This window comes from Pinus tabuliformis, chromosome 3_2 (assembly GCF_031772625.1).
Source record: "Pinus tabuliformis cultivar Carrire ecotype Pingquan chromosome 3_2, CPIR1, whole genome shotgun sequence".
Classification (NCBI taxonomy): Eukaryota; Viridiplantae; Streptophyta; class Pinopsida; order Pinales; family Pinaceae; genus Pinus; species Pinus tabuliformis.
This window is the reverse complement of record NC_142302.1, coordinates 1,241,908,340-1,241,933,238: the sequence shown is the minus strand read 5'-3', so window position 1 is coordinate 1,241,933,238 and position 24,899 is coordinate 1,241,908,340. Positions and strand designations below refer to the sequence as shown.

General features: G+C 41.7%; 2 protein-coding genes across 7 annotated transcripts in view; one reads left to right on the top strand and one right to left on the bottom strand.

The window, feature by feature from the left end:
- Positions 1-24,899, top strand: part of LOC149185231 (uncharacterized) — a 75,056-nt gene that overhangs the window by 40,030 nt on the left and 10,127 nt on the right. The gene's annotated exons all lie outside the window — the stretch shown is intronic.
- On the bottom strand, positions 619-23,452 carry LOC149185232 (uncharacterized). Its single transcript, XM_089417996.1, has 5 exons — positions 21,274-23,452; positions 20,735-21,163; positions 5,490-5,660; positions 4,877-5,379; positions 619-1,059 (listed from the first exon to the last, which is right to left on the bottom strand). Exons 1-5 carry the CDS (start codon positions 23,072-23,074, stop codon positions 619-621), a joined length of 3,345 nt encoding a protein of 1,114 aa, XP_089274122.1. The 5' UTR covers positions 23,075-23,452.

Below are 24,899 nucleotides of genomic sequence, written 5' to 3'. Positions count from 1 at the left end.
ACGCAGGTGTGGTCAACATCTGGCTCTACTTGGGGGCACGTTGCTTCAGTGAAGGAATGTGAGAATCTAGAATCTGCATCCAAGAAACAAAGTAAATCAAATAGATATCCATTCAAATACAAATCATAATCATCATATAATATCAAGTGTTGGAATATAAAACTTCTACTCTAACAATACAAAAATGAAATCTAATCTAATGACATAAAATGTAAATGCTAAAATGAAACCTAGTCTAATAACATAAATGAAACCTAATCTATGAGAATAGGGTTAGAAATACAGTACAGAGGATGCCCCATGGCATCATGTGTCATCTTTGTAGAACAACTTGAGCATTTGGTCATTTGCAATTAATTCAAGTGGTTCACCATCTAATGTGCTCAAGTGGAATGAATTTGGTCTGACGATTGCTCTGATGATATAGGGTCCTAGCCACAAATTGTCGAAACTTGCATGATTTCTCAACTTCTCATTTCTGCGATCCCAAAGCAGTACCAAGTCTCCTACTTGAAAGGATCTAACACGAGAAGATTTGTCGAAATTTTTCTTAATGTTATATTTATTTTTACACATATTATCAAAAGCTTTCCTACGAGTTTCATCCAACTCCACCATCTAATCGATTTGATGCTGGACAACATCCTTCTCATTAGTGAAATGTTGAAGGCGTTGATAAGTTGGCAGTCTAAGGTGCACAGGTAAAGTTACATCCAAGCCATAAACTAATTCAAAGGGACTCTTTCCAGTAGCCTTCTTCTTGGTAATCCTATTTGCCCACAACGCATACTTGATCTTGCTATCCCAAGCCCTCTTATTGTCTCCTACTTTTTTCTTGATAATGGTTTTAAGATTCTTATTACTAGATTCAACAAGAACATTACCCTGAGGATAGTAGTTAGATGAATGAGACGAAATAATGCCATACTTGAAGCAAAAATATGGAAACTCTAAAGAACTAAAAGCCTTGGCATTGCCAGTGTTAATTTTATCCGGGACACCAAATTGAGTAATGATTTTATTATCAATAAAGTCCATAACAACCTTTTCTGTGGCATTCTTAGTAAGAATGGCTTCAACCCATTTAGTAAAATAATCAGTATCAGTTAAGAGTTATGAGTAGCCATTGCTAGAATTTTCATGAAATTTCCCAATGAAATCCAGACCCTAATGCTGAAAAGGTGCTTCAATAACAACAAGACGGTAAGGCAACTAACTTTTATTTCCTAGTGAACAGTTGATAGGCTTGGCAACTTCTAACAATTTTATGTACATCAGAAAAGATTGAAGGCCAATAATAATCAACTCTCAGAATTTTATGGGTAGTAGTCTTTGCAGCGTAATGACCACCACAAAATCTTGAATGAAACTCATAAATAAGCTTCTAGATTTAACTTCATCAACACACTTAAGTATTATTCCTTCAAGATTCCTCCATTTGAGGCTATCCTTCATGATGCAATACTTAGTTGCTTTCAACCTTAGAGATCGTCTCTTATGAGCAACTAAATGGTTAGGACATATGAGATTTTGCAAATAATAAATAATATCCTTGTACCATTCAAGTTCTCCTAATTCCCTGTTGGAATTTCTAAGTTTAACCCGTTAGAAATTCTTCTTGTATTCTCTGATTTATTTCTTCTTACTTGTTCAATTACTTAACAAGTTATTTACCAGGTAAATACTGAAAATAAATGCAAGTACAGTATCAACACATGCAGATCATCAACTGAAAGTAAACAAGCACACAAGTGACACCATTGTTTTTGGACTAATGTCCCTGGAAAAACTCAATGCGGAAAAACTAGTGTAGACTATTCAGAGGGTTTTATTATTATGCAGTTTCAGAATACAACCTGGGTGCCAAAAATGGCTCACCCAACAGAGAATGCCCTCGGCAGTAGTACCTCTCAGTTGGAGACAGATATTCCAGCTAAATCATCGGATGAACGATCCCACAACAAAAATGCAACTTCTACTGCTCTATTACTCTAATAGGGACTGCGTCACCCTATCCAGCTCTCAGTCTGTCCCACGAAATTCTCTCAGCGCTGCCTCTAGGCCCTGCGTCAGCCTCTCTGGCCCTGTTTCAGCCTCTTTGGGCTCTGCGTTAGCTTCTGGAGTCTCTGCGTCAGCCCATAGACCCTCTACGTCTCACACGCTGGCCCTCTCTAGCTCTGCGCAACTCCTGGCTGCCTCTGCGTAGCCTCTCCTTGGCTCTACGTCAACCTCTCCCGGCTCTGCGCTGATCCTCCTGGTACTAACTCTGCCTCTTTGTTATGTATTCACTGCCCCTCAGCTGCAACTCAGATCACTCACTCGATTTCCTCAGCAAACCCTGCCCCAGAAAATCGAATTCTTGATCTCTCTTGGTGTGTTTTCCAAACTGACCCTCAAGCCTATTCTTTTACTTTTCTCATTGGTCCATCAACGACCGAGATTAAATCTTTAATCAACGCCTAAGATTAGATTTGGCTTGATCCATGACTTTTGGACCCTTCTAACCCAGTTTTATATTAATACCCATTAATATTTTATTTTTCCTAAGTTTAGACTTAGGAATTCCATTAAAAATTTTAATTATTTTAATATCTCCCAAACCGGTTAGAATCTGCCCAAACCATTTATGGGTCTTGGAGATCTCATGTGCTTTAGCCTCTCCACCAATTTTCATGGCTAGAGCACATCCGATATCTTGGAGCATTATTCCTTCAAGATTCCTCCATTTGAGGCTATCCTTCATGATGCAATACTTAGTTGCTTTCAACCTTAGAGATCGTCTCTTATGAGCAACTAACTGGTTAGGACATATGAGATTTTGCAAATAATAAATAATATCCTTTTACCATTCAAGTTCTCCTAATTTCCAAAGCTCAGGTGAAGTTGAAACGTCATTTTGACAAATCAGGCCTGTTGACCACACCTGTGTCAACACCACCAAGAAGCAGAGTACATATCAATGGATAATTTTTTTGAGATCATCTTCATCATGCAACTTCCACATTATCATTGAAATCCAAATTCTACAACCCTTTGGGCTTTCATTGTAAAAATGATTCTAGCATGACTATGAAGCCATGTAAAAACATCCAAGTAAGCGTTTGATTCTTAACAAAGAGTTTCGCTCTAAGGAGTTTTTTAACCTTCCTAATTATTTGTGTTTCTAAACATGAATAATTAGCAGAGTTTTTCTCCCAAGCATCCCCCAAAGCTAGAGTAGAATTCTCTGATAAGGTCTTAGGTGAGTCCTAGTGTTATCGAGTCAATGTATTTTTATCATGCTAGATCATGTGCCTCGTGTTGTAGAATTCCGTTGAATCTAAAGAGGTCACATCCATTGTAAATTTCCCCTTCTATGGGTGATTATTGTAATATCTTGATGTAAAAGTGTTGTCTAGGAATATTTTTGGTGAATGGTTACTCATAGTTAGACACCATTGCCAAAATCTTTTTTTAGACCCACTTAGAGGGTGGAAAATATGTTTAATCCCCTCTTAAGTCTTTTTATTTATTTTTTTGGCAAAAATAAAAGAAAATTAATTAGCTAGAAATTAATAAAAAAATTAAAATGAGAGAAAAATAATCTCTCCAAGTGGAAAAATAAATTTTGGAGAAAAGTGACCTTCCAGAGGAAGAATAAATTTGAAGGACTCAATTCCAAGGAGAAAAATCCCTCAAAAATTCGTGGGTCCAAAAGAAATTAATTTTCTGAGGTCCTCCATCAAAGGAAAAATCAAATTTTTAAGAGAAATTGAACTTATGGACCAAGGTGGTTAAGTCAAAAGGAAGTTTTTGAGGAAAAAAGTTCAAAATAATATTTTTGGACCAGAAAAATAGGCTTTATCAACAAACGCGAATTTCATTTTCCAAATCAAGGGACAATATTTAATTTTGGCATGGATCAAGTATCAACTAGCCGTTATTCTCCAGGATCAAGTCAAAATTGTGCACTTCTTTGGACCTATCTATTTTCCACGTAGAGGGGGATCTAAATCTCTTTATTTTCTATATAAGGAAGCTATTCTACTTGTCATTGTAACATGGTACTCATCGGAAAATCTTGAGCAAGTTCTGAGTCAAGCTCTGTTGGATGTAATTTTTATTTTGCAATAATAATATCAAGTCTTTGGGGGTTTATTTGCGATGGTGTTCCTCTTCTGTCTACTGGTAATATTTTTTGAATCGCATGTCTAATGCTCTATTGAATTAAACTTCATAATTTATTGTTTCATTAGCCAATAGTTGGATTACCTATTTGCACAGGCATCTTGCATTAGGTATTAGGTTTACAAAAATGTTCTAGCTTGATTGATCCAGTGGGTATCTCTAGATTTTGAGGGTTTTAACGTGTATCTAGCCCCTTTTGAAACTAATAGCTTGATCTTAAGTGTGTAGAGCAGTGTTTTTAAAACCGGAACCGGTGACCGAACCGGTCCACCTAGCTAACCGGTTTACCGACCGGAACCGGTCTAACCGGGACTGGTTTGGTCTAAACGAACCGGTTTTTAAAAAATACATTAAATAATTAATTTTTAATGAAACAAAACTATTTTTAAGATGTAAAACCATGATTCCAAGCCAATAGAGACAAAATATGCAAAGTTTGCTCATTTATATACCATGCAAAGGTGAATATATCAAAATGGCACCGAGTGCAATACATATCATCGACAAAATAGCAAAATACATAAGAAATGAGGCTCTAAATGGCCTATAAAGTCCAAAAACAATGCTGCAAGCTATGAGGCCATTGGCCTACTACAAGTCTACAGTGTACACATGATCAATCATCAAGTCCATCACCACTACTAGACACAGGATCATCATCAGGAGCTACATAGACATCATCTGGTTCAGAGTCTGAGGATGCCTCTACCTCATCTGCAACATCAGTATCAATGCCACCGATGACAATAGAAGTGGACCTAATGGAAGCACGAGTTTGTCGACCTGCACGACTAGTGCCTTCCATTGGTTCCTTGCCTTTCCTTGATGCCGCTACTGATCCTGGTTCTGATGCCGCCACATAATCTGCCTCATCCTCCGCTAAAGCCATGTCGATATCAAAATCAGCCTCAAACACAGGATCTTCAGTCTCCTCCACCCATTCTGATGTTGGATCAATATCGTCCAACACAATGGGATCTAGATCAGGTGATTTGCTCATCATTTGGTTCCTCCTCAGTCGAAGGTTGTATTGCACAAAAACAAGATCATTTAACCGTTTTTGTTCCAAACGGTTTCTCTTCTTCGTGTGTATGCGCTCAAAAACAGACCAATTGCGCTCACAACCTGAAGCACTGCAAGTTTGACTGAGGACTCTAATTGCAAACCTTTGCAATTGAGGACACTGGCCACCAAATGACTCCCACCAATGTGCTGCAAAGAAAAAGACAATAATTAGTAACTTAGTTTATAATTTGAATTGTAAAGAACGTAAACAATTTTAACTTGAAATGAAAAACAAAATGGAAATTGGAATTGCTTACCTGGTTGGTCCACATCTCTTGCCATCTTTGCCAAGTTTTTGCCAAAAGTACCACTTGCTTGATTGAAAATAGTAAGCTGTCTATGTATATCCAACTGGTCTACATGGTTAGGGACCATGCGCTCCAAGCAAACAATCAATCCAGCTCTGACCTCCCCATTATGCTGATCTCCTAGCCGATTTTTATAGTGATACCTTGGGTTCAAAAAATACCCGGCTGCATGTATAGGACGATGGAGTTGATTGTTCCATCTGTTATCAATGATCTCCCATATACGGCCATATTTAGCTAACCTGTCATTGTAAGCTGCCCGTATCTGCTCCTTTGCCTGATCCATAGCTTCATAAATGTAGCCCATGGCCAATCTTTCCCCATCCACCAACCTTAGCACCTTAACAAGGGGCTCGGTAATTTTCACAAGCTCTACAGACCTTTTCCAAAAATAAGTGTCTAACACTTTCTTTTTGGTGTCTTTTCCATCTGGTCTACGAGCCCACCGAGATTCAGACCATTCATCAGAGGAAAACATTTTCTGCAAGTTTCTATGTTGACCATTGAGACATTGCAACGTGAGGAAGTGAGTTGCAAATCTCGTAATTGCAGGCCTAACAAGCTCTTTGCCTCCAGTGTGTTTCCTCATTAGGCTCAATACCCATGAGTGGTTGTAAATGTATTTTGTAATGCACTTGGCATGCTCTACAGTGTTTTTTACCCACTCCACCTTGCCTATATCCTCAAGCATGAGGTCTATGCAATGTGCAGCACATGGAGTCCAAAATATGGTCTTATATTTGGCCTCAAGCATCTTTCCAGCAAGAACATAGTTTGAGGCATTATCAGTGATGACCTGCACAACATGCTGCTCCCCAACTTCCTGAATAATGTTATCCAAAAGCTCAAATAGAAGGCTTGCATCCTTTACCCTATCAGATGCATCAACTGATTTCAAAAACATGGTTCCTTGAGGGCAAGAAACAAGGAAATTAATGATAGTGCGGTTCTTTCCATCGGTCCATCCATCTGACATAATGGAACAACCTGTTTTGACCCATGACTCTTTAAACTCAACCAAATACTCATCAATGGAAGATATCTCTTTTTGCAAAAGAGCTCCCCTCAAGTCATGCATACTAGGGCCTTTGAAGCCCTTTCCTGCAGCTATAACAGAGTCCCACATAGCTTGGTAATAAGGTGAGCGAGCAGCATTAAATGGGATATCTGAATCATACCACCATCTAGCAATGTATTGGTGAGAAGTTTCTTTGCATTGTTTTTTCCAATGCTGATCCAAAGTGGGTTGAGAACTTGGCTGGGAGGAAGTGGGATTAGATTTAGAAGAGGCAATGGTGGCAGAAGATGAGAAATAACTTTGGATGTTTGGTCTCTTTGGTCCTTTTGATGGTTGGCCAACTCCAACAGAAGGATGAACATAGTGAAAGGGGTCATTGGTGGAAGGGATAGAAGTGGAGTCTTGAATCTCATAATCATCATACCCACTCTGTTTCAAAACATTCATGGTTTCCATTAATTCCCTCTTCCTTGCAATTTCATCTTGGATGGCCTTCTCCCTAGCCTTATCCTCATAAAATTTTTCAAGCTTGGCAATGTATTCTGCCCTAATAGGACCTAACAGTTCTTTTGGTGCATCACATGGCTTTACTTGGCCTCTTACCCCAGCCAAGTGTTGTTTCAACCTAAGAATACCCCCACCTCCAATAGATTTATGGCATAATTTGCATATCATTTTTCCCTCAATTACATCACAATGAACCCATGCACTGTCCTTTCCTTTTGGAGCCATGTTTGCTTGAAATAATAACAATTTGCAAATAAATCTGCCATTTAAAAAAAAAATTGCAGCTAAGGAACATGGAAAACCAATGATAAATGTAGGAAAAAAATGCACATGCAAGCTACAAAATTTGATAGCATAGAGCTAGAGAGTTCATAGGCTTAGCATAGATGATAGATCATTGAAGTGAGAAGTTTATAGCACAAAAAAAATAATTCATGGACAGCAGACTCAAATGAGGAATTATCAAGTGCAAATCCTTACCTGGAAATGCAAAGTAGCTCCCTTAGCCTCCTCTTGATGATGGCAACTCCACTGACAGCTACACACTATCTCCAAAATAGCTCCAACTCCAACTCCAAGATGACTACTTCAGCAAAAACTCCACACTCTCCAAGCTCACAAAAAAACTCACAAACACTCACAAACACTCCAAATCAGTTGTGTGAGACAAATGAGAGTGAGAGGGGTGTCTTATAGCAAGTGTGAGGGTGTTTTTGGAGGGAAAATACCTTTCCCTCACCCCCAAAACCCCTAAACCGCCCTCAGAACCTAAATCGCTGCGCTTTTTTGGGTTTACCGGCGGCCTGTCCATAAACCGGCCGGTTTTTACCGGTTAGGGCCTATTTCTGGGCAAGTGAGGGTCTAAACCGGGTTAGGAGGGCCGGTTCGGACCGGCCAGGCTTCCAAACGGCCGGTTAGGCCGGTAACCGGTTTTCTCCACCGGTTTTTAAAACTATGGTGTAGAGATCTAATTAGTATTCAAATCTTGGGCATAAGGCGAAGTCTTCGGTTGGACCAACCAACTCCCAAGTCCAGAGGCCTAAGAGCCCATTGTGTTAAGTTTCCATGACTTATCTAACGATTATATTGTAGAGATCTTGGCCATGGCATTAATATAAAATCTTACTCTACTCAATTATTTCAATTTAATTGTGCAATAAAGTTAGATCTGTTTATTAGAGCTTGAGAATTTCATTGTGAATATTGTAAATAATCTTGTATATTATTTTCTAACTCTTGGTTTTATTTTTCATTGTATATATAGCCATCTTGGAGTTTCTATTTTTTATTTTCTTTTGAATCTAGTGGAACAACTAGGGTATTGTCTTGCAGGTGTTACACTTCAAAATCAAGGAGCGAGTTCAAATTTCTGAAGGCTCAAACCCTCACCTAGCCTAATGGCTAGGGTTTAGGCACCTATTCATCATTTGAAGAAGCCGTCTAGCCTTAGGAAGAGGGTTGAGTGGGTTTTGAGGCTAGATTTGGCTTGGAGAGGTCTAGATCCATCATTTTACCCCCCTCTTCCATCAACGCTCAGCCATATTCAAAGGCCGCAAGCCCTACAAGGGGTTATTTCATTTGTAGATAGGGGATTCTTCAAGGGTTTGACCTTTAAATTTTAGTTGCATATTTATTTGGCTATACATTGCAATTCTTGGCGTCAACCTAATGTATTATGGTTGCAGGGTCATTAGAGGGCCAAAAAAGTCAGATTAGGGGACTATTTGGGTAGGCCACAAAGGTTTGAGGGCTTGTAGCCCTAGCTGTAGGCCTGAATCGACCTTAGAGCCTAATCTGTAGGCCTAAAGGTCCTGTTACCACTCAAACTAGCAGGGGGCCTAAAGGGGTTCTTAAGATGGCAACTGCTAGGTTAAGGGCAATGGTGGTGGCTTAGCCCACTGTCACCACAGCTAAGTCTCCCTTCTCTTTATGGACTTTCATCGATTGGAGGAGTCCCGGTAGTGTAGGGATTCACTTGTAAAGTATATTTCAATAGATAGGTGAGAAGTGACCCTGAAAACCCTTTCCCAATGATGGAGTAAAGAATGGAGCTTGCTTGCTCTTTAAGCAAGGGACTTGGTCCACCAGGGATAAGGAGTGAGGATTGGAGGGTTGAGGGAGAAAGGATAGGCTTATGAACAAGTTTCTCAATCTCTGTAATCCTTGGGAAACTTGGATTCCCAAATTGTCCTTGACAAATAGTCTTTATTGAGAAGTGGGACCACACGGGGCCAAGTGGACCTAGCCCAGGTTCGGGGATGGAATGTAGCAACCAATGATGTTCCTATCTTGGACAAGGTGAGGGGAAAGGACCAAACAAGAATACTTTCTTCAAAAGGTTGAATTGATCCTATTGAGGTCTAGCCTTGGGGATGCCTAGGCACAATTCGATCCTAGAGCTAAGGCTTGAGATTCTCAGAGATTCCACCATTAGAATTGCCTCAAATTTGGAGGAGAGGGAGGGGACCCACCAACGCAGTAGCCTATAGGAGATTGAATTTTTTCCTTGGGTCAATTCCCAAGAAATTGATGCCCTAGGTGACCTAATGGGGCTAGACTTGGGGAAAAAGGGGAAAATGGTTAAAAGAGGGTTGAAATGATCACCCTTTTTGAGGGATTAGTGCCTAGTTCACTTGGGGATATGGAGTCAAGGATAATGATGAGTAAGAACTTGGTTTCTTGATCAAGGAGGCCCAAAAAGTCAACTTCGTCCAATGTTGAGAGAAAGAAAATAAAAGCGACCTTCAAGCATTTGTACTTCAAAGCAAATGATGCAAACTTCTCAAGATAAATAAATCTCGAGGACATTTCATTCATATAACATTGCCCCATACACTAAATTAGCTAAAACATGCTCAATTCCACATTTCGATAATGCAGCAACTAGCCCTAATTTTAGCAGTATGCAAGAAAAAGAATAATAGCACCAAAATTTACTTACAACATTATAGGGTATATCCAACCAGCATTTCGTTTGCTCAATAAAGCTCCAAGACGAGAAATAGCCCAAATCCATACATCAAAATTCATCCATCTCCAAAAATATCCACAAAGAAAAAAGTGCAAAAATTCTCTATGATTAGAGAGATCCCAAGTCAAGTGATGATCAGAAATGACCTCACCTCACTTGTATTTATACACATCTAAGGAGTTCGAGCCTCCTTGGCCTACATAAGCCCCAAAAATAAAATAATGTGCTAATAATACAACCTTTTGGTGACAAGCCCACCAAACTAGCTCAAAAATGAAAAAGCAAGCCCCTTAAGAGGTCAAATAATAATTTATGCATGTCGTAGGGTCTCTAAGTGGCCTAATGAGGTCCATGGGTGCCACAATGAAGAATAGGACTCTCAAAAGCAGTGGACAAGGGGTTGGCCCCTTGTAATAACTTGTGGTGCTCCAAATGACTATGGGGGCACACAAGTGTCCTCATGGGTCTCCAAACAAATCGAAGATGCCTGTAGGTTGCCCTCAAGGGCTAGGATGATAATGTAGGAGATGCCACATCATTGTAGAAGTCCTGGATCATCTGCCAAGTGTATGGTGTAGATCTGGGGCCAGCTGGGCATGATGGATCAGGTGCATCCTCCTCGTCCAATAAGTGAACCATGAGCAATTTTTGAATGGTTGTGGGGATCCATGAAGTGCAATCTGTTGCTGTGGAGGCCCATGGCTCTCAACACTCACCCTATATGTGCCAATGTAGCTTTTTGGAGGATTAGGACCCTGTATAAGGAGACCAAACTCCAAATGGAAACCACCTGCAATCTTGCATAAAATCCAATGTGTCCCCTAGCCTTTCAGTACAACAAGTCATTAGAGAAATCGAGTAAATGAGCTTACCTAATCATGGACCACAGGTGGGGACTTCATAATGGCCTGCCCTTCCATGATGGGCTTCGCGATGTGCCATTGTCTCCTAAACTCCAAATGGGGTAAACCAAACACCCTATTAGGTGGTTTCTACTTCTTAAAGGGGACAATATTCAAGGTACATCCTTCAAAAGGTGGTGGCATGTGACAAATATGGTGAATGAAGTAGGGGATGAAAAGGGGTAGCCCTGGGTCACATGTCGAGGTACAAGGGTAGCTAATAAGAGGGAAGCCCACACTTGGGTTTATAATGTATAGGAGGGAGCAATCGTGGTACATGAGGTGCCCTAGCCTTGATTTTTTCACCTTTCTTTTATTCCTTTTGCCTTTTTATGATTTTCTTTAATTCACTGCTCGGGGCTCAAGGGGTTAGAGCATGATGTGTAAGATATAGCAGTGGAATCCTCTTTTTAAGGTGGGGTGGTTCATCACCCGCCATGGGTTGGGACAATCATGGGTTCTTATATGATGAAGAAGGCTCATAGAACCTGTAGGAACCATGGTGATGGCCATGATGATGGGGTAGAGCTCATGTATTGGCTTTTTCCCATGTGCTAAAGTGTTTTTGTCCCGGCCACCTTTTGCATTTTGTGGTACTTTTCCTGTTGAATGTGGCCATATATGCTTTTAATTTTCTTTTCAGCTGCATCAACCTCCGGGCTTCATTCCAGGCCATGATCCAAGGTGTGGGCAAGGGGAAGGGGCAAGCTAACCCTATGTGGACCCAATGGAGGAATGTGGACCTAGGTAGGAAAAATGATGGATGGGGTAATAATGAATGGAAAGAGGGTAATATAAGCGGATAAAGGAGCGAGACCACACAACTAAAATTAGGGTTTCCTGTGAAATACCATCCCTCGAACCAAATGGTCAATAAAAGAGATCCCATGAGACAGAAGCACTAGGGGATAGAAGCACTGACCTAGCTCATTCTTTGTGCTGAAGCCCCCCATTAATCCATGCCCAGAAGTGTCCATGATAAGCAAACTACAATACTCAATTTCCAAATGACAAGGCATACCTTTAGATTCGGGAGGCCCACCTTCAAATATATGATCATGGCAGGTGGGCAAGGGACCACACGACTAGCTCAAGTGGCGGAGAAAATGACACAATAAGCTAGTTGGTGGCTGCAAGGGGCTGTTAGCTGCCAGTTAAGGACCATCTTGGAGAAAAAATTTCTCCAAGGGATATCACCCAAAAAGTGGTGGGTAACATTTGGCTCCAACTGGGACGTGATCTCTCAAAGAAGTGGGCAAAGCTACTCGAACGGGAGGTCACGAGAACTCCAACAATCTCCTGGTTATCGTAGACCTGTCACTTGCACATATAGCATATGGAAAAACACAGGGCAACATGATTTTGCGGCATCTCATGATCACACATGCTATATGTTAGGCCATAAAATCAACAAAAAATAAAATATGCAAATATGCATTTACCAGAAATATCATATGACGTTAATTTTAATGCAAAAATGAGCATGCAATGCATCCTACCCTAACCTGCATATGACGAAGCTTTTATTAAGTGTAATCATAAAGCCAATGCATCCAACATATCATCAAGTCAATATAAATATGACTGCTTGTATGATTACTCATGCAACAAAAAACCCCAAAGCGAATGCAAACCCAAACAAATGGAGGATGTTGTGGGCGGGATGTGGGAAAATATGATGCCCACACATGGATGATTATGTGAGAAGAGGTAAGAAAAGGATGTAATCTAGTCCATCCATGCACGTGGGATGAAAGTCTCCCTTATGTCCAACATAGCTACAATAAATCTCTCCACAACTCAACAAGCCATAGTCCCTTTTAGGTAGGGTTGGGATTTCAGCCATTATGTCCCATTGATGTGGCCATACCATTTGCAACCACTCAGGCAGATTCTTCTCATGTCCAATCCGAAGCCGAAAGGGCTACTAGCTTCATTGAGCGCATTCAACACATCCACCAGCAGGTCCATGCTATATTGGACGGAGTCAATTCTAAGTACAAGCAATGCCATGATCAACATCGAGTGCCGCACACGTTCCAGGTGGGCGACAAAGTTTGGCTACATTTGCAGAAGGATCGCCTCGCTGGACCCTATCACAAGCTTCGCCTACTCCGATGTGGACCATACACCATCACCAAGGCTGTCGGTGATAATGCCTTTGCACTCAACATCCTACCGTTCCTTGGTTTGCACCCAGTGTTCAATGTAGACTGCCTTCGGCCATACTGTCCACTATTGTTGGACACATCCGACATTGCAGAACAGCTCACACCAACAGAGCTCAACCCGGACTGCATGGAACAGGCCACAACTGATCAGATCATAGACCCACAAATCAAGAACACTTGCCAACAGAGGATACAACTATATCGAGTTGTCAAAGCAGGCCAACTCCTGCACCAAGGCAAGTGGTTCACCAGGGACTAGGTTCAATAGAAATTTCCTCACCTCATGGAGGCTTTGCACGCAATCGGGACCATTCCTTCCTAAGGTGGGAGGAATGATCCAGGGGGATATTGGTGGTCACCTGCCTATTCCACCTAGACCCTCCAGTCAGTTTCATCTGTTTCCTTGTCTATTTCAACATTTACTATTTTTAGTAGTTTTTTGGGTCCTGAACTTCCGGAGCAGTTTTGACCCGCTAAACGACATTTTTTGAGGTCCGTTGCAGTCCCATAGTTGTAGGCAAGGGCCTACGACAAAAGCTGTAGTACTCAGAGAGACCTTTCCAACAAGGTATCGTACATGCCAAACGAAGATAATATGACCAAGTTACGACCCCGAGAAGTTAGCTGCCCAACTAACCCTAACGGGGCCCACAAAATCTTGACGTTACATCTCCTGGGGTTAGGGTTTTGGTTGTTTAGGGTTTTCTCATGTTTTCCAATAATAAATAGGTCCTTGAGCCTCATTGTAACACAATTCAGTTGGCATGTAGCCGCCACATCTCTTCTTAGAGATAAGCTACCATCGCCCGAGCTATCTTATTTCCATTTTGTTTGTAAGCATAGTTCATTATTTTTCCATTAATGAAATGAAGTGTTTTCTGCTGCATCTCTATATTTATGATTATATCTGTAATTTGTTGCGTTTTTGTTTAAGTTAAGATCATAACATCATTAGGAGGATATTTATATTATGCTATATCTTTGTGGATGACTTCTCTCGCAAAACATGGATCTATTTCTTGAAAAAGAAGGATGAAGTATTCAAATGGTTTCGTGCTTTCAAAGCCTTGGTGGAGAATCAAACAGGGAAGAAGATCAAAATATTGAGGACTGACAATGGCACTGAATATGAATGAAATGAATTCAATGACTTTTGCAGAGAGGCGGTAGTAAGAGGGAAACAACTGTTGCATATACTCCTGAGCAAAATGGAGTTGCCAAAAGGAAGAATCGAACGATCATGGAAGCCGCCGGTGCCATGCTCCATGATCTAGGCCTACCGAAGTTCTTGTGGGGAGAAGCTGCAAATACTGTCGTATGTGTTCAAAATAGATGTCCACATTAAGCATTGAACTTCAAGACTCTCGAAGAAGTTTTCACTGGTAAAAAACTTGATGTTTCTCATTTTAGAATATTTGGTTGCCCCGTGTATTTTCATGTGCCTAAAGAGAATAGAAACAAGTTGGGAGCATGTGGGAAGAAAAAAATATTTGTAGGCTACAGTGAAAATTCAAAGGCATATAGAATCTATGTGCGTAGTCAACAAGATGTGGAAGTAAGCCATGATGTTACATTCGATGAAGACATTGCTCTTGGAAAGCCAAACATCTCCCCATTTCAAGAAAAGAGAATGATGATAATACAGGAAAGCAGGATGCACATCTGTCCGATGAGCCTATGCCCGATGGATCCCATTGATCCACCTCCTAGTGATCCCTCTACCTCAAGGAAAAGACTGTTGTGGCTCAAAGACACTCTCGAAGATGCTGAAAAGCATATTTCTCCAAGAGGGACATTTCGTGAAAGTAAGAAGCCCACTAGGTATCAAGGGTACCTTGCTGCTATGAGTACTATTGTTCAATTTGAGCTTTGTACGTTCGAAGAAGTCGTGAAACACCAAGTATGGAAGGATGCGATGAATGAGAAGTACAAATCCATCATAAAGAATGATGTATGGGATGTGGTTACTAGACCCAAGGACAAGTCTGTGGGTCACTTCTAAATGGCTTTACAAAATGAAACATGGAGCTGATGGGAGTGCTAAAAAATACAAGACTAGATTTGTTACTCGAGGCTTCTCTCAAAAGGAATGGGTGGACTATGATGAGATTTTTGCACCAGTTGGTTGATATACCACTATCCGTTTGATTATTGCTCTTGCTACCTCTCAAGGATGGAGGCTACACCAAATGGATGTTAAGACTGCTTTCTTGCATGGCTCGCTTAAGAAGGAAGTCTACTTGGAACAACTTGAGGGGTTCGAAGTACAAGATCGAAGGACACACGTATGCAGATTGAAGAAAGACCTATATGGGTTGAAGCAAGCCCTAGGGCTTGGTATGATAGGATTGATAGCTATCTTATGAAGTTGGGATTTACAAGGAGCGAAGCTGACCCTAACCAATATTTTGACATGCCTCTCATTCTGGTCCTTTATGTGGATGATCTCTTTCTGACAGGTGCAAACCCTCTCATTTATCAATGCAAGAGGGAGTTGGCTTTCGAGGTCGAGATGAAGGACCTAGGATTGATGCACTACTTCCTAGGCCTGGAAGTCTGAGAAAGCCAGGTGAGATTTTCCTTTCTCAAGGAAAATATATTGTGACGCTGCTCGAGAGATGTGGGATGGTGGATTGCAAGTCTGTGTCTACTCCGATGGAACTCAACTCCAAGAAGCTTTGTGGGAGTGCTGCTAAGCCTAAATTGGAAAATCCTTCCGAATATAGACAACTTGTGGGGGCCTTGATGTTCTTGGTAAACTCCTGTCCTGACATATGCTTCGTTGTGAACACGTTGAGTCAATTTATGGTCGAGCCTCATCACATACATTGGATTGCTGCTAAGAATCTCTTGAGATATCTCCGGGGCACAATCTATTATGGACTGAGATACATTGCCGGGAATTTGAGGCTGCATGGATATACAAATGCTGACTGGGCTGGCAGTGTGGTGGATTGTAAGAGCACGTCTGGATGTTGCTTCTCATTAGGGTTTGCTTCAATTTCTTGGATGAGCAGGAAGCAGAAATTGGTTGCATTAAGCACTGCCGAGGCCAAATACATTGCAGCTAGCATGGTTTGTTGTGAAGCTGTTTGGTTGAGCAAGCTCTTTAGTGAGCTATTTGAGCACGCGTAGGATACTTTATGATCTTCAGCGACAACCCGAGTGGGGTTCACCTTTTAGAGAATCTCGTGTTCCATGACCGCTCCAAGCACATTGATATTAGGTACCACTTTATTCGGCATATGGTACGACGGGGAGCAATAAGGCTCCAACACATTAGGACTGATGAGCAGGTCACAGATATTCTCAAGAAGTCCTTGGGGAAGGTCAAATTCTTAACCTTCTAAGAGAGATTTGGAGTCGTGGAAAGACCCTCCCATGAGGGTCCTGCTTGAGTTGGACATTGAGCTCTGGGACCTCCTGGGGGCTTGGGGTACTTCTTGGAGCTATGAACGACCATAGGGTGAGTGGTTCACCTTCCCCTATGTGGTGCGCTATGTTTAGGGTGAGTGGTTCACCTTCCCCTGTGATACCCCATGGTGACATGTGTGTAGGGTCAGTAGTTCACCGTCCCCTATGATTGACATATGCATAAGATGAGTGGTTCACCTTCTCCTATAGCATATGAGCTGTATGAGTGGTTCACCTTCTCCTGTTTATGCCCCAACATACATCCTACCCATGTAGTCTGGGACTCATGGGAAGTACCTCTCATGTGGCCAATGAGTTGGGAAACGTGGATAGGGATCATAGCACTACCGATGGACGCATCGTGTACTGCCATACTCCATATGTCTAAGATGCATGGTGTTAGCAACTTGATGTGGGATCATTTGAGGTTTTACATTTGGATTGACTTTTATTAGTGGAGACTGGTAAGGTCTTGTGTCTCACTCTCGATCGATTCTTCTTCATTATTACTTCATGGTTCAGTAAAGCAGAGATGAGATGACAGAGAGGGTGCATGACGACAGGATGGCATGATGACTGATGACGACAAATGGATTGGTAGGTGGAATTTTCCCTAGTTGAGAGGGAGTGTTAAAATTGGCAACTAGGGCCAAATTCCACCTTGGGACAACTCATTTGATGGAGATGATGATTGCATTAGATTCCTCTTTTCGAGAGGTCCAAGATTGATATAAAGATCATCTCATTCGGACAAGCAAAAGTGTGATTTTGAATTTATGCCCACACATGTGCAAATTGTTCAGGTCGGCCTCATCATCATGTAGGCTCAAGAAGCCCAATGGATGTGTCTCTTCACCCATAACAAATTGTATAAATACAAGAGACGTCACACCTCATTTGACACATTCATCACTCACACATACTTCTCTCTCTTCATCTGATTGGTTTGTACAACATTGGGCAACTTCTCTCTCTCACGTGGCAAGGAGGATGAGTGTTAAAATTGGCATCTAGGGCCAATTCCACCTTGGGACAACTCATTTGATGGAGAGGATGATTGCATTAGATTCCTCTTTTTGAGAGGTTCAAGATTGACTTCCATGGGGTCTACACCAGATCCAGAGTTCATGGTCAAGACTGCCCTGAATGTAGTCACCGAGGACTGGGAGACATTTGTCCAAAGTATTTTGGGCAGAGCGACTCTCCCCAGTTGGGAGGAGATGTGGGCATCTCTTTGACAAGAAGAACTTAGGAGGTTGACCAAGGCAGGGAGTAGCAGCAAGGGAACCTCGGTCAAGAAGGAGGAGGAGGATGCAACTCTTGCATCAGTGGGATAGCAGGGATAGCAGAAGAGGAAGAAGAAGGACATCTCCAGGGTTAGATGCTTTAACTGTGGGGAGTTGGGACATTATGCTACTCAGTGCCCTAGGAAGAAAGGCAAGGGGGAGGCTTCCGACTCAAAGGCTGCTCCAGCAAAGGCGAACAAGGATGTTGAGGATGACGATTGTGCATGAGTGCTCATGCGCCTTTGGAGAAGAGGTGGGACGACATGGAGTTGTAGTCGAGAGGACTACATGTGGGCATGATCCTTAAGGTGCCAAAACTCTTGGATCACATACGGCTAAGGGAACCCTTAACGACAGTAGTAAAGTGACGGGTGTCGGTTGGAGCGAGGTGTGATGGAGCGATAGTGGCAGAGCTAGAGTGCCAAAGTCTGTAGTAGCGCAGTAGAGGTTGCAGCAGTGCGAGAGGCACAAAGGAGGTTGCAACAATGCAGTAGCAGCAGAGGGACAACACAAGTTAGCAGCAGAGGTAGCTTCAACATCATGAGGCTTCTAGACTGACCAAGATGTCAGTTTTGGGTAAAGCATTAGTTACTTACTTCTCAGTAACTGAATTGCAGTGCAACAGTTAACAATGCCAATGATATGGGCAGCATGAGGCAACATTTTGAGAGGGAGCTGCAGTACAGATGTAGCAGTGGCAGTGGCAGAGTCATGGGCAACAGTACAGAAAGCAACAGTGCAGTGGATGAAGGGCATCAAGCCAAGCATCAACAGCACAGAGGACCGATGCAGAGGATTAATGTAATGCTTCTATGGTGAAGTGTTGCCAGAGCACATTCCTCGCTAAGAGGGAGTGTTGATTTTGGGTAGCATCAGATGTGCTCTAGCTCCAAAATTTTGTGGAGGGGCTAGAACACATGAGATCTCCAAGACCCATAAATTGTTTGGAGAAATTCCACTCGAATGAGAAGTTATTAAAATAATTAATATTTTTAATGGGTTCCTAAGTCTAAACTTAGGAAAATAAAAATATTAATGTGTATTGATAAGAATATGGGTGAGAAAGTTCTAAGTGACGAGGATCAAGCCAGTTTTAATCTTAGCCGTTGATTAGGGATTTAATCTCAGCCGTTGATTCATCAACAAGAAAAGTATAAGAGGAGGTGTGAGGGTCAGTTGGAGATACACTGAATTGATCAAAGAGTTCGATTTTTTTGGGGCAAGGTTTCTTGAGAAAATCGAGCTAGTGATCTGAGTTGCAGTGAGGGGCAATTCGGCAAGGGAACTTCAGTCCGAGGCCGAAGAATACATAACAGAGAGGCAGAGCAGCGCTGGGAGAGACAACGGAGTCCCAAAGAGGGTGACGCAGAGGTCGTAGGGGCTAACGCAGGCCCTTAGAGGCAGCGCTGGGGAGATTCTGTGGGGCAAAGAAGGAGCATATCAGCGAAATCGACTTTCGGAGCAAGGGAGGCTCGCTATGAGGGTGACACAACTCCTAGAGGAGTGACGCAGTTCCAATGCAGAGCTTGGAGCAACCATCGCTGTCCAGCACTGGGAACAACCAGGTCATTGTGGGGTTTGATCATCCAGTCGCTGAATTTGCCGGAATATTTGTCTGCGGATAGAGGTACTTATGCCAGGATTTTTCTCTGTTGGGTGAGCCATATCTGGCACCCTAGTTGTATTCAAGAATCTGCTTAATAATACAAACCCTCTATATGCTGCACCGGGTTTCCCAAATTGGGTTTTTCTGGGGACGATTGTCCAAAAATAATGGTGCCCCTTGTGTGATTGTCTCAGTTTATTTCAATTCATGATCTGTATGTGTGTGTACGTTGCAATAATGTTTTTCATCGATGTTTATGTAATTAAGTAACTTGTTAATGTAAAGAACAAGTAGGAGGTGATAAATCATTTATTGCAGTAGGGTTTCTGATGTGTAGATTCATAAATTTTCACAAAATCAATAGTGTGAGCACTCACAAACTTTTTCCTTAATTATTTAATCTTTAAACATGCATAAACTGAAACGCATAATTAGAGATTAGTGCATCAAACATAAACCAAAAACCATGAAAGCAATCACACAATGGACACAAATATTTCTGGTGGAAAACCCTCTCCAAGGCAAAAAACCACTCGCTGCTGTTGCGTTACTCAAATTCTATTATGTCAAGCAAATTCTTTACATAGAGATATACATGGCTACTATCAAATGGAGGTTGTTTCTCATGCGGATCTACGGATTACCATCCATTGAAGGCCACCATGATCAACGATCCTCGCCTGGTTACCCCTGAACTATCAAGCAACTCTAAAGACTCCGATCTACTGGAAATTACCACGACCAATGAGCCTCGCCCAGTTTCTACCAGTGTTTTTAAAACCGGAACCGGTGACCGAACCGGTCCACCTAGCTAACCGGTTTACCGACCGAAACCGGTCTAACCGGGACTGGTTTGGTCTAAACGAACCGGTTTTTAAAAAATACATTAAATAATTAATTTTTAATGAAACAAAACTATTTTTAAGATGTAAAACCATGATTCCAAGCCAATAGAGACAAAATATGCAAAGTTTGCTCATTTATATACCATGCAAAGGTGAATATATCAAAATGGCACCGAGTGCAATACATATCATCGACAAAATAGCAAAATACATAAGAAATGAGGCTCTAAATGGCCTATAAAGTCCAAAAACAATGCTGCAAGCTATGAGGCCATTGGCCTACTACAAGTCTACAGTGTACACATGATCAATCATCAAGTCCATCACCACTACTAGACACAGGATCATCATCAGGAGCTACATAGACATCATCTGGTTCAGAGTCTGAGGATGCCTCTGCCTCATCTGCAACATCAGTATCAATGCCACCGATGACAATAGAAGTGGACCTAATGGAAGCACGAGTTTGTTGACCTGCACGACTAGTGCCTTCCATTGGTTCCTTGCCTTTCCTTGATGCCGCTACTGATCCTGGTTCTGATGCCGCCACATAATCTGCCTCATCCTCCGCTAAAGCCATGTCGATATCAAAATCAGCCTCAAACACAGGATCTTCAGTCTCCTCCACCCATTCTGATGTTGGATCAATATCGTCCAACACAATGGGATCTAGATCAGGTGATTTGCTCATCATTTGGTTCCTCCTCAGTCGAAGGTTGTATTGCACAAAAACAAGATCATTTAACCGTTTTTGTTCCAAACGGTTTCTCTTCTTCGTGTGTATGCGCTCAAAAACAGACCAATTGCGCTCACAACCTGAAGCACTGCAAGTTTGACTGAGGACTCTAATTGCAAACCTTTGCAATTGAGGACACTGGCCACCAAATGACTCCCACCAATGTGCTGCAAAGAAAAAGACAATAATTAGTAACTTAGTTTATAATTTGAATTGTAAAGAACGTAAACAATTTTAACTTGAAATGAAAAACAAAATGGAAATTGGAATTGCTTACCTGGTTGGTCCACATCTCTTGCCATCTTTGCCAAGTTTTTGCCAAAAGTACCACTTGCTTGATTGAAAATAGTAAGCTGTCTATGTATATCCAACTGGTCTACATGGTTAGGGACCATGCGCTCCAAGCAAACAATCAATCCAGCTCTGACCTCCCCATCATGCTGATCTCCTAGCCGATTTTTATAGTGATACCTTGGGTTCAAAAAATACCCGGCTGCATGTATAGGACGATGGAGTTGATTGTTCCATCTGTTATCAATGATCTCCCATATACGGCCATATTTAGCTAACCTGTCATTGTAAGCTGCCCGTATCTGCTCTTTTGCCTGATCCATAGCTTCATAAATGTAGCCCATGGCCAATCTTTCCCCATCCACCAACCTTAGCACCTTAACAAGGGGCTCGGTAATTTTCACAAGCTCTACAGACCTTTTCCAAAAATAAGTGTCTAACACTTTCTTTTTGGTGTCTTTTCCATCTGGTCTACGAGCCCACCGAGATTCAGACCATTCATCAGAGGAAAACATTTTCTGCAAGTTTCTATGTTGACCATTGAGACATTGCAACGTGAGGAAGTGAGTTGCAAATCTCGTAATTGCAGGCCTAACAAGCTCTTTGCCTCTAGTGTGTTTCCTCATTAGGCTCAATACCCATGAGTGGTTGTAAATGTATTTTGTAATGCACTTGGCATGCTCTACAGTGTTTTTTACCCACTCCACCTTGCCTATATCCTCAAGCATGAGGTCTATGCAATGTGCAGCACATGGAGTCCAAAATATGGTCTTATATTTGGCCTCAAGCATCTTTCCAGCAAGAACATAGTTTGAGGCATTATCAGTGATGACCTGCACAACATGCTGCTCCCCAACTTCCTGAATAATGTTATCCAAAAGCTCAAATAGAAGGCTTGCATCCTTTACCCTATCAGATGCATCAACTGATTTCAAAAACATGGTTCCTTGAGGGCAAGAAACAAGGAAATTAATGATAGTGCGGTTCTTTCCATCGGTCCATCCATCTGACATAATGGAACAACCTGTTTTGACCCATGACTCTTTAAACTCAACCAAATACTCATCAATGGAAGATATCTCTTTTTGCAAAAGAGCTCCCCTCAAGTCATGCATACTAGGGCCTTTGAAGCCCTTTCCTGCAGCTATAACAGAGTCCCACATAGCTTGGTAATAAGGTGAGCGAGCAACATTAAATGGGATATCTGAATCATACCACCATCTAGCAATGTATTGGTGAGAAGTTTCTTTGCATTGTTTTTTCCAATGCTGATCCAAAGTGGGTTGAGAACTTGGCTGGGAGGAAGTGGGATTAGATTTAGAAGAGGCAATGGTGGCAGAAGATGAGAAATAACTTTGGATGTTTGGTCTCTTTGGTCCTTTTGATGGTTGGCCAACTCCAACAGAAGGATGAACATAGTGAAAGGGGTCATTGGTGGAAGGGATAGAAGTGGAGTCTTGAATCTCATAATCATCATACCCACTCTGTTTCAAAACATTCATGGTTTCCATTAATTCCCTCTTCCTTGCAATTTCATCTTGGATGGCCTTCTCCCTAGCCTTATCCTCATAAAATTTTTCAAGCTTGGCAATGTATTCTGCCCTAATAGGACCTAACAGTTCTTTTGGTGCATCACATGGCTTTACTTGGCCTCTTACCCCAGCCAAGTGTTGTTTCAACCTAAGAATACCCCCACCTCCAATAGATTTATGGCATAATTTGCATATCATTTTTCCCTCAATTACATCACAATGAACCCATGCACTGTCCTTTCCTTTTGGAGCCATGTTTGCTTGAAATAATAACAATTTGCAAATAAATCTGCCATTTAAAAAAAAAATTGCAGCTAAGGAACATGGAAAACCAATGATAAATGTAGGAAAAAAATGCACATGCAAGCTACAAAATTTGATAGCATAGAGCTAGAGAGTTCATAGGCTTAGCATAGATGATAGATCATTGAAGTGAGAAGTTTATAGCACAAAAAAAATAATTCATGGACAGCAGACTCAAATGAGGAATTATCAAGTGCAAATCCTTACCTGGAAATGCAAAGTAGCTCCCTTAGCCTCCTCTTGATGATGGCAACTCCACTGACAGCTACACACTATCTCCAAAATAGCTCCAACTCCAACTCCAAGATGACTACTTCAGCAAAAACTCCACACTCTCCAAGCTCACAAAAAAACTCACAAACACTCACAAACACTCCAAATCAGTTGTGTGAGACAAATGAGAGTGAGAGGGGTGTCTTATAGCAAGTGTGAGGGTGTTTTTGGAGGGAAAATACCTTTCCCTCACCCCCAAAACCCCTAAACCGCTGCGCTTTTTTGGGTTTACCGGCGGCCTGTCCATAAACCGGCCGGTTCCGCCCTAAACCGGCCGGTTTTTACCGGTTAGGGCCTATTTCTGGGCAAGTGAGGGTCTAAACCGGGTTAGGAGGGCCGGTTCGGACCGGCCAGGCTTCCAACCGGCCGGTTAGGCCGGTAACCGGTTTTCTCCACCGGTTTTTAAAACTATGGTTTCTACCGAACTATCCAACCACCATTGGATTGAGAAATCTGCTCACTTATATTGATTTCGCCTGAGTCCTCCAACTCTTCTCCTCTATGTGGTTCTCATTTCAAAATGTTTCAGACTGGAACCAAGAACTGCTCAACATGAGCACTACAACAACATAGCGTCAAAGCACAAATAAAAATCCAAATCTCCAAACTCCAAATACCCACAAGTAACAATACATTCACCAATCACTACTCCAATCCACACATCATCTTCTCACTCACTACACAAAACTGATGGCTGAAACATACTTCAACAAACTGCCGCAACACTTGCAAACTACTTCAGAAATTCTGCACTATGATCCTCACACAACTTGCACACTCTTCTCCACACACACACCCACTCAATACATCACTCATCTAACCAAACTATCATTGAGCTTCTTCTAATATATGGATGAACTCAAGTGCTCAACTCAATAATTACAAAGAACTATTGGGCTTCACAACTCTGTTCATATGCTTGATTTGATCCGGATTCAGCTCATTGACTCTATCAAACCACTAACTTCACTTAATGAGAGAGATTCTTCACTTTAATCATCTTCTAGAAGTTAGTTAACCTTTTCTGACCTTTACATGGAAAAACCCGACAAAGACAAGCCAAAAAAACCATTAATTAACCTGAGCAACACGAGGAATGCGGGGAAAATCACCTCTAGATTGTATACACTACTCATGTGAGATAAACCTGCATATGTACACTGTTCCTATGAAGGAAACTAGCGTATACCCTCTAAAATCGTTGTTTCTAACTTCTTTAAGCCACCAATTGGAGTATAGTTGCAGGAGGGTGTAAGGGACACCATGACAAACCTCTAGAACATCTGTAACAAGTCTGCAACTAATGATATAGGCCAAGAACATTTGCAACAAGTCAATGACATACAATACCTAAGCTGCCAACCTCATCACCAAGACCAACACCTCCAACTCCTCAAGCAACAACCACAACCTGTCGAAACATCTCTTGTACCTGTAGCAGCATCTCCAACTCCTGCAGCAGCAACATCATAGCATCCAACTACCTCCAACATTGGTAGAGGCA